The 10,919-nt window shown below is 35.8% G+C and overlaps 1 protein-coding gene across 1 annotated transcript; it reads right to left on the bottom strand.

The window, feature by feature from the left end:
- Positions 1–896: 896 nt before the first annotated feature.
- Positions 897–3,039, bottom strand: LOC112510796 (growth-regulating factor 6-like). The gene is made up of 4 exons (XM_025116144.1): positions 2,757–3,039; positions 2,198–2,380; positions 1,765–2,083; positions 897–1,542 (listed from the first exon to the last, which is right to left on the bottom strand). Exons 1-4 carry the CDS (start codon positions 3,037–3,039, stop codon positions 972–974), a joined length of 1,356 nt encoding a protein of 451 aa, XP_024971912.1. The 3' UTR covers positions 897–971.
- Positions 3,040–10,919: the final 7,880 nt, after the last annotated feature.

Raw genomic sequence — 10,919 nt, 5'->3', positions numbered from 1 at the left:
TATTAATTGATTATTAAAAAAACAAATATTTTTTACATATTATTATATACAAATCCTACGAAATCGTGTGAAATCCCAACCACCCTCGTGGGATTTCAAAATCTATTGTTTGATGGATTTCAAATCCGAACAATCCTGCAAACCAAACACGAGATTTGAATGAATTTGAATTCCATGTCCTCCAAATATTTTCCATTCCTACGAATCAAACGGACCCTCAATGTCCACAACGGAATATTCCACCATATCCTCGGGTTCTCAACCACTACGCCACAACCTTGTGGTTTGGTATACGAATTTTCCAACTTCATTATGCCTCTTTTGTTTCTTCTCTACTTGTATATCTTATCTTCTTGTTTCTTCTTCTCAGCTTTTATTTCTAGGTTGAGAGATGAAAAAATGGCACGATATATACCCATTTTGGAACTACTTTGGTTTCTCAACCGTTGCCTCTCAGCTTCAAACAGAAACACACGTACACGTTGTACTTACCACAAATCTGCCCATCAACTCATGATACATATTTTTGAACCATGTTACATTAATATACATAAAATACCTCAAGAAATGCCAAGCACTTATCAAGAATGGCATGTTGGACCCATATTCATTACCATTTTCAGTAGGGTGAATTTGAAAGACTGTTTTTTGGGGATGGGGGAGAGAGAGAGAGAGAGCCCCACAGGTTTCCCCTTTGAGTTATATCCACCCAACAACAAACATGCCTCCCACCAACCAAATAGTGCATTCATAATTCACACTTGATAATAATTCTTCAATACTACCAACAAAAATCAGATCTTGATGAATCCCACAACCACCAATCATCCATAAAAATTTGAACACTTTGCTTTTCCCCCCATCATTCATTTGCATTTCATTTCGGTCAGAAAGTGTTTTTCCAAGCATACAACATAAACAAACAGATTAAACATACAAAATTTAATTAAAAAAAGAGATTGGATTTAAGTTTACATTAAGGGCAAGGAGGAAGTCATAAGTGTTGTTGATCCTGTTCTTGGGCTGCTTCCTGTGCTGCTATTTGAAAGAGAACCAAATGCTCTCTTTTGCAACACTCCAGTTGGAGACAAGGTCATCTGTTGGCTACTTTCCCAACCATCTGTCATCAGACTTAGAGCCGAGGGGCTATTGTTTAACACTTCGCCTAACGGCCCACCCATTGAACTTTCCCAAGAAACTGGGATCCATTGTGACCTTTCGCTATTATTTCCCACTCCCAACCCCATTCTTAGAGGCGAAAGGTTGAGTCTTTCGCTGATAGGGGATGAAGTTGAAGACATGAAGTCTGAGGGGGGTATTGGAATTGAGATGGAGAGTTGTGTTCTATCGGATTGTGGCCAATTATCCATGAATTGACGAAGGGAGTTTTGGGATTTGTGACCCCCATCCTCATTTTTTTGCAGTGGGTTCAGCAAGGAATCCGAGCAAACAAGCCCAAATTCGGATGGATTCTGTTTTAGGCCAATGGATGAATGGCCTATTGCATCTTCAGTTTTCTCATTTCCCTTGTTTAAGAAACTTCTGCACATTGAATCACAGATCAAGACTTGTACCACTAAATATCAAAGAGAAGGGAAAAAGAACCCATTGGTAAAATCTATATTTCCAAACTTATTATCAAAAGCCATGGCAATCCTTTGCCAAAAATTCAATATATAAAAGGGATCTTCACTGAAAGAATTAAACTGGATTAAAATGGTGAATCTTTTTTTATACCTTATATCATGGGAATATGCTGCAGGCTGCATTCTATTGCTGCTACTAAGTTGATGCAAGTGGCTGACAATGGTGGAGGTAGTGGTTACCACTGCAGCTGATGCGGAGACTTTGGCGGCAGCAACAGCAGCGGTGGTGGTAGGTCCGTTGGAGACGGAATGGCCAGTTTGGCCTTCCACAGGCTTTCTTGAACGATGTCGGCCTCTGTTCATGTGGCGCTCGCAGTATTTTTGATCTGCAACCGCGTCCCTAGAGCACCGCCACTTCTTCCCATCTGTTCTACGACACCTCCCAGGCTCTGGATCAGAGCTGTTGGAGAAGCCCAGATGGAAAGCACCCCATCCATCTGCTCAAAACATGAATTCATCATCAAATTGCTGTACTATGAACTCTCTATCTATCTATCAAGCAGCTGAATTGTTTACTTGGGTTTAAAGAGATTAAGAAGAAAGTAACTTACAAGTAGTGTTTCTTAGATGGGTTCCCGAAAAGGCAGCTGTTTCAAGGGCCTTTCTGATGGGGATAAGGAGATTAGAAGGGACAGGTGCATTGACAGTGATGTATTTGTAGATCAATGCTTGGTGTTCTAACTCCATCCATTGTGATGCTGTGAATGGTCCTCTCACCCCTGCCATCAAACTCCCTCCAGAACCACAACCATTACCTTCAATTAATTCCAACAAGCATACATAAGAAATTGCTTCTTTTTGATCAGGCCTCAAAAGATGGAAGTAGAATGACAAGGAAAGAATCTCTTAATGCATCAAGAAAACATAACATTAAGTTTGATTCTTTACCATTTCTCCTTAAACTTGCAGGAAAAAACTGTACCTTTATTATTATTATTATTATTATTATTATTACCAAGATTTTGTGGAAATGTCTTACAGAAGCATATATATATATATATATATATATATATGTTAAGCAACCCCACATCAGCATTGAAGACATTTCAAAAAAAAAAAAAAAAAACACAGAGAGATTGGAAAAAGAAAAAAGAAGCATAGAGTGCCTACCACTACCTGCAGTGTTTGGAGCATAGTAAGGCAATGTGAGAGTATTTGGTGAAGAAAAGCTAAGCATATTCTGAGAATCAGAATAAGCAGAGTGAGAGGTGGTATTAGATCTGAGCATTGCCTTTGAGATATCCTGTTGAGTAATTTTTGGAAGTTTTAAATCCCTCCATTCGTCTTGATTATGAGCAGTAGCAGAAAGAGACCTTTCCTGTTTGAACCCAGATCCAACTTGAACATAGCATTTGGGATTAGGATCCAAATCGTAGAGACCCCCAAAATCCATAGCAGCAAAGCAAAATGAATCAGCTTAGTGAAGACCAAAAGATGGGAACATCTTATTCTAAACGCTGCTTTGCTTATCAAAGGAGGGAAGAAGAAGAGAAGAAGAAGAAGAAGTAGTAGAGAAATTCTGAACTTTGATTTTATAAAAAATAAATAAAATGTATTTATAAACTTTCCATGTCCAAATCAGTCTCAATCATAAATTATAATATTCGACTTTCTTTTCCATTTTGTATAAAACAAATTGTTAATTTCTTTCTTCTAACACATCACTTTTCAATATTTTAAAACAATCCAACATTAAAAACATAAAATAAAATATATTTTCATCATTAATTTAATATTAAAAAACATTACAAAAATAAAGGTAGAAAATAATAACCTTTAAAAATATATATTAATATAATATTAAGTTTTTATAATTATATATCAGAGTTGATTTGTTAACCGAATATATGGTATTAATTTTGTGAACAAATCCTAGCCTTTCATCTTTGTAACCTATGGATAAAATTCTTCATGACATTTTTGTAACTAATTAAAAAATGATGTTTAATAAACATAGGTGAACAATCATGAACTAAGTGTTATTTTGGAAAAAAAGTAGGGAGATTTCTTTTAACATTAATTACTTTTATGATAATTACTCCATCGTTTTGAAACCGACATCAAGCTTTAATTATTCATTCATTTATTAATATATAATGTTTAACTTATGAATGTTGTGAATTAATGAAAACCTGTTATACATGAGTAGTTTATGAATATTTTTTACCAATGAAAATATAACATATATGAAAATGTTCATTAGTGAACACATACCTAAATATGTACATATGTGTGACTGGTGAATAGTGTTCACTAATGAACAAGTTGTCAATGTGAACAATGTTCATTATTAAACATTGAGTATACGCTCATTCATGTTGACAGCTACTATGTTCATATTGATCGTTCATATTATAACCAAAATACACATTTCTTTGATATGTTACCTTTATTTCATTCACTTGATATAAACATATCAAAATACCACAATTATGCTAATCATAGCATCAAAAACAGTTTTATATCATCACCATGTAATGAACCCTACAGTTCCAATTTCAACATAATAAGATGAAAATTGTAAAATAAAATCACCTTATAAATCACAAGAGATGAAGATATGAAAATGAATATCAACAATTATTCAGGTAGTAATCACATAATCAACCTTCTTTCTTTCCTTTTTTGATTGCTTCAAATTTCTCGGCTCAAAGAATACACAAGAAGACTTCTTTTCGTTTCTACTTCACAATTACCATCCCAATGAGATAATATAATTATCTCATATTATCATATATATAAAATCATGAGGCGTCGGGTAAGTTTTAAATGATTTTCACCATAATAATAGATCAAACCCCTCAACTTACCACCACTTTTCAAAAACAAACCCTGAGTTTTATAACCGATTAACCAGTTATCATATTATTCTCCCCTCAAAATAATTATGTCCCGTAATTCATTCAATTAAACAACTGAGGATATTTTGATCTCATCTCCAACTCTAGTTCTCAAGCAGCTTCTTGACCCTTATGAAAACGCCACTATACTTTCACAAGACTTATTTTTTTTATTTCTCAAAACTTTTGTCTTCCACTTAGTGACGGCCTCAGGGGTTTCCACGAAATTTAACTTATCATCAACTTGCACGTCAGGTAACAGTGCTTCCATATTCGGATCAAGCAAACAAAATCTCCTACCATAAAATCTTCTACCATAAATTCAATCGGTTTTCAGCGTCTGTCGACGTAACTTTTCTGTCGGTCCTAAGCTGTTTTAATTCATTCTCGGATTTGATCTATATTTTCAGTAGTTAATTGACAATCTCTTGACCAGTCAATTGTTTCTCCCCACTTCATTCCAATACAACGACGTTCTGCACTTTTGGCCATACAAAACCTCATACGGTGCCGCTTGAATGCTTGAATGGTAACTATTGTTGTATGCAAATTCAATCAAAGGCATATGATTTATCCATGAACCCCCGAAGTCGATAATACAAGCTCTCAACATATCTTCAAGAGTCTAAATTATTTTTTCACTCTACCCATCTGTCTGAAGGTGATACGTCGTACTCAATCTGATCTGAGATCCCATAGCTCTTTAAAAGCTCTCCCAAAATTTAGAGGTAAAGATGTTGTCCCTATATGAGACGATTGACAAAGGAACACCTTGACGAGTTACTATTTCTTCAATATAAATCTTTGCAAGCCTTTCTAAATGATAATTCTCCTTAATTGGTAGAAAGTGCGCAAATTTTATTAGACGGTCTACAATAACCAATATAGCATCATACCTCTTTGGAGTTCGCGGTAACTTCATGATATCTATTGTGATATAACCCCACTTCCATACATGAATTTTCACAGACAGCAAATTCCCGTATGGTCGTTAATGCTCAATCTTCACTTGTAGACATGTCAAACATCGCTTCACATATTTTGTAATATCTTTTCTTCAATCCTGGCCACAAATAGAATGGTTTTAAATCTTTATACATCTTATTGGTACCTAGATGAATTAAGTATCATGACCTGTGACTTTCATCTAAAATTAATTCACGGTTATTCCTGAAACGTGGTACCCAGATTCTATCTTGGAAATATAGAATCCCTTTATCTTTCTTTGTGAAAGTCGATATTAATCCACCAAATTTTTCGACTTTGAAATTTTCGTCCTTAACTGTTTCACATTGACATCTCAAAATCTCGTTAAGAATGTCAGGGTTAATTTTGTTCTCATTGCAATGACTTTGATTGTTTCACTTTTTTCTTTTCGACTAAGTGCGTCGGCCACCACGTTTGCCTTTCTGGAGTGATAAAGGATTTCACAATCATAATTATTCACCAGTTCAATCCATCGTATTTGCCGCATATTTAATTTCTTTTGGTTAAACAAATGTTTAAGAATTTTATGATCTGTGTAAATCTGACATTTGGTTCCTAGTAAGTAATGCCCCCAAATCTTAAATGCAAAAATGACGACTGCGAGCTCCATGTCGTGCGTAGGGTACTATTTCTCGTGATCTTTTAACTGTCTGGAAGCGTATGGAATAACTTTCCCTTTCTGTATCAATACACACTCAGACCCAGTTTTGAAGCATCACTATACACCATAAAATCTTCTGAATCTTCTGGTAATGAAAATATCAGAGCACTGCATAAACGATTTTCCAATAATTTGAAGGCTTTAATCTGATCCTCTCCCCGTTCATACTTAACACTCTTCCTTACCAGCTTGGTCACAAGTGCATCAATACGTGAGAGGTCTTAAATAAATTTACGATAATACCCCGCTAGACCAAAAAACTACGACTCTCGGTGGGGGTTCTTGGTACTTCACATCTCTCAATAGCCTCAATCTTTGCAAGATCCACTTTTACCCCTGCCTCAGAAACAATATGACCCAAAATTGGATTTTTTTCAACCAAAATTCACACTTGGACAACTTTGTTTACAATTTCTCCCTTTTTCAAAAGTTCGAGAATTAAACGAAGATGTTCTGCATGTTCAACTTCTGATGGAGAGTATATAAAAATATCGTCGATAAATATAATAACAAATTTATCAACATATTCGTTATATACTCTATTCATCAATCCATTGTTGGTCCCAACCGGATCTACAAGAGTTTACAGGTAACAGTTTGTAGGGGGGGCAATGAATACAAACACAACAACTTTCACTTTTAAAAATTATATATTGATAAAGAAGATCAATATAAATTTTACAAATTGTTTGCAGAAGAGATAGGATACAGAACCTATCTAAACAATCTAAGATAAACACAAAATTACAGATTGTTCATCTTTGACATCCTTATCCATGAGACATAGGTAGGTCGTGTCTTGCTCGTTAGAGGATGATTTATCAAAAGAATCAGCCAGTTATACTTCAACAACAAGACATTTGCCTTTATGATGAAGATTCTTCATCTTTTTGTACTTCTCCTTTAGTTTCAGGTACTTGTCCTTTTGAGGCCTGAAGAAGGATGGGAGATTGGAAGATGGCGTCACAGCTTTCTTCGACCTACATCCACTCGCAAAGTGACATTTGCATTGATAGTTGTAGAAGCTCGTTGAAGCCTTGTTAATGGGGTTTGACTTTGGCTTTTCAGCTTTCTTCGACCTACATCCACTCGCAAAGTGACATTAGTTAGAAGGGCCAACGAATCATCAAACTCTGAAAGATTAGCTTCTGTCAAGTCCTCAGAGTAAAAGGATATAAGTCAGTGATAGAAACAGAAGAAGAAATAGAAGAAATAGAAGGTCAGCTGAAGGGCTATCAGAGATCAAAGCTAACCGAGAGATTTTCATTTCCTTGGAGTCATTTATAAGATTCTTCTTCAGCTGACGGGATTACTTATGATTAAGCAAAATCTCATAAAGAGAACTGAGAGAAAGAGAGGACATGTCTTTGGACATCTTGAGACACATGGTATACTGATCTCATGCTTCTGGAAAACATTCAAGGAATTTTGTCAGTATTTCTGAGTTGAAATATTCTATTCCAATTGTCCTCAAATCGATGTGAAGATAATTAAATCGTTGAGATGTACTTCAGACAAAGATTTAATTTTTTCACCAAAAAAACTTTCATATTGTTTTACTATATTATTCTTTCTCGATTCTTGTACTTCATATTGAACACAGAGAGTGTCCCACATGGTTTTCAAGGTTTTAAGCTTCATCACAGAGTGATAAACCTCGTCAAGAAGATCTATGACTATTAAAGACCTCGCACGAGTGTCTAAATCCATATTCTTCTCGTCTTCATCACTCAATTGACGAGGGAGCTTCGGAATCTGCCGTTCAGGAATCGCAGTAGTCGTAGCAGTAGCAGGAACTATTGGAGAGATAGCGAATGGATCATAAGGTCCATTCTCTACATAGTATGGAATCTCAGGATCCACACCTTCCAAGAAGAGAGACATCTGGTTCTTCAAGAGACTGAAGTTGTCTCTGATAAACAAGGGAGGTTTTGCAAGGGAGCCATTGTCATGAAAGTTTGTGCTAATGTTTTGCAAATCCGTTGAAAGGTAAATAAATTATCTAAGAAAGAAGAGATAATAAAACACCAATAAAATAACAATACAACACAAAAACAAACTCTGCTCTGATAGTATTTGTTGGCCCCAACCGAATCTACAAGAGTTTATAGGTAACAGATTGTAGAAAGGAGGGGGGTGAATACAAACACAATAGCTTTCATTTTTAAAAATTATATATGGATAAAAAAGCTCAATACAAATTTTACAGATTGTTTGTAGAAGAGATAGGATACATAACTTATCTAAACAATCTAATATAAACACAAAATTACAGATAACAATAAGAAAAGACTTGCTACAAGAAAGAAGATAAGAAGTAATGCGTTCTTCACTTGTTAAAGTGGGTCTTTCTCTTAGGCAGAAAGTAGAGAGAGAAGTATCTTCTTGGGTAAGTTTAAAGAAGATAAGTGATAACTGAGATGAGAACTACTCAGCTATTTATACTCATTGCATTAAATGCAATTCAGAATGTACAAAGCATGTGGCAAGCTTTTAGAGAAAAAGTTGTCCTTTGTTGTAGTATACAATTCTTTTGGCTGTATATGAACAGTCCTCTTCATAAAGTTTGTAAGCATGTTTGGATTCAAAGGAGGACTCCATACAGTGCTTTACTTTGAAAGGTATGGGTTTGTCCTTTCTGTGCAAAATGACAAGACAAAAACTATCTTGCTCGACAAGATTCATGTAATTCCCAAAATATCACCAAATCAGATAATCTTCAATGAACAAGACGATCAAACTAGAGAGAGAATTTCACCCAAGTGTTTTTGTATAAATCTTGTAATGATTACAAAAATGATTAGCTCAACACTAATTACAACTATAATTACCCTATTTATACTAGAAATCATTAAAGGCTAATCTATTACAAAATAGAAGAAACTTGTTTGAATACAACATTAAATGCATAGCATTGAATACAACATTTTCCCCCTTTGGATTCAAGCACAAGAAATAGTAAATTTTGACTTTCTAAAGCCCAAGTGAGTCTCGATTCTTCTTAATGCACTCCGATACTGTAACTTATCATCCAGAAGATTTAACACACTGATCAGTAGATACCTTTCTCTAAGACTCATTTTTTCATGCTCTGAAGCTTTGTCATTGTCAACTTTAACTTTCTCAAGAATTCTTCGCACAAGCTTGATAGTATCGTCAGAGTACTTATTTAGCTCACTAAACCTCATAAACCTCTTCGCTCTGTCTGCACCATCATATATTACCCCAAACTCTAGATCTTCAAGAATGATAAAGAGAGGATAACCTTCAATGTCTTCAATATCTTGATTAGGTCTTTTCAAATTTATAATTTTCTGATTACCTTCAAAGCCCATTTGAACATCAATGACCAAAGACAATTTGACATGATTTTTTAGGTATCTCTTTATAGCTTCTAAACCAACGACCGCTCCTTCTTTTCTGACAATGAGATCCCGAAGTTTATGGTAAAGATGCTCCAGATCTTCAAGGTAGAGATTTGGAAGGTCAGCTTCGCTAAACGTCCATATGTGTCCATCTTGTCTTGTAATGGTAAAAACGGGATACCAAACTCTAACAAGTTTATTAGCATCAATATTTTTGATAGAAATGATGTGATGTTTGGTTCGTACTTGACTAATCGGTTGACGCTTGGCTTTTAAGAAATGCTTGTATTCATTGCGATACTCTTGAGTCTCTTTGTGAATTCCAAGGATTCTGTCACCATTTAAAGCTTTTCGGTGATGAATGAAAATGCCAAAATAAATGTCTTCAAGAAAAGGTTTTCTGATCCGTGCTCTATCAAAACCTGGAACATTAGCACGAATTGCGAATGACACATAATTTTTAGAGAAAATCTCAGTAGGATCAAATGCCATCTTGGAAGTATCAGAAGTGCTTTGAGATACTGTGGTAGGAGGTTCAGAAGTATTTTGATGATCAGCCTGAAAAGGGAAAATAGGATCATCTTCATGGATATCTGTTTCAAAGTCAAAGCAGATGTCCGCTGACAAATCAATATTATCAATATCTTCACCATAGTCTTGAACACCAACCAGTTCTCTTGAGAAGACTTCATTGAACCCAACTTTAGCAGACAGATCCAATAACAACTTGATATGTTGTGGAGTCCGCCGGCTTTTCAACCATTGGCTCCATTACAAGATCTGTCTCTACAGCTGTCACATTCTCAGCTGATTCTTGGCCAGTAGTCCATTCTCTTGTACTTGCTGGAATCGTATTTTCTTCAATCACGTTTTCAGACTCTGGCTCCCCAGCAACACCTTCCACACCTATTGACGACTCAGCCAGCCTTTGTCTCTTCCTCTCCCCCTCATGGGGATCAGGATCTTCCTGATCATGCCTTCTCTTCAAAATGGTGGCCTAAGCTCGGCAAGTGTTTTCTAAAGTTGATAACCTTTTGGTTAAGGCATCAAGGGAATTTTGCATAAGAGATAGTGCTTGAGTGTTGGAAGCAATTATAGTACTAATCTTTGAGAAATTAGTAGCTATAACGCTCTGGAAAGCTAGAAATTCTGAGGCCTTCACGGTGGGATTCTCCTCTACTTGTTGTCTTACGAGCCCAACCAGATCTGCGTCTATCGCATCAGGATTTTAACTCGAGATTAACTTGGCGTACAGTAATAATTTCAGCTCATCCACCATTTGTTCTTGTTTCCTTGGAGGTTCAGGAGCAGGCGGTGGTGACGACACATATGGTTGCTCTTCAGATACTGGCTCTTTTCCCTTCATCAATCTTTTCAAACTGAGGATCTAATCAGTCATAGTGTCCTGGACAGCCTTTAG

The sequence above is a fragment of the Cynara cardunculus genome, assembly GCF_001531365.2.
Source record: "Cynara cardunculus var. scolymus isolate 2C chromosome LG 4, CcrdV1, whole genome shotgun sequence".
NCBI classification, from domain to species: domain Eukaryota; kingdom Viridiplantae; phylum Streptophyta; class Magnoliopsida; order Asterales; family Asteraceae; genus Cynara; species Cynara cardunculus.
The sequence above is the reverse complement of the archived record's forward strand: the minus strand, read 5'-3'. Positions and strand labels throughout refer to the sequence as shown.

Coding starts and splice junctions, on each gene's coding strand:
- LOC112510796 (XM_025116144.1), bottom strand. CDS start 3,039: ATGGATTTTGGGGGTCTCTACGATTTGGATCCTAATCCCAAATGCTAT. Junction 2,381..2,756: donor TCCAAACACTGCAGGTAGTG/GTAGGCACTCTA, acceptor GTGGTTCTGGAG/GGAGTTTGATGGCAGGGGTG. Junction 2,084..2,197: donor CCATCTAAGAAACACTACTT/GTAAGTTACTTT, acceptor TGTTTTGAGCAG/ATGGATGGGGTGCTTTCCAT.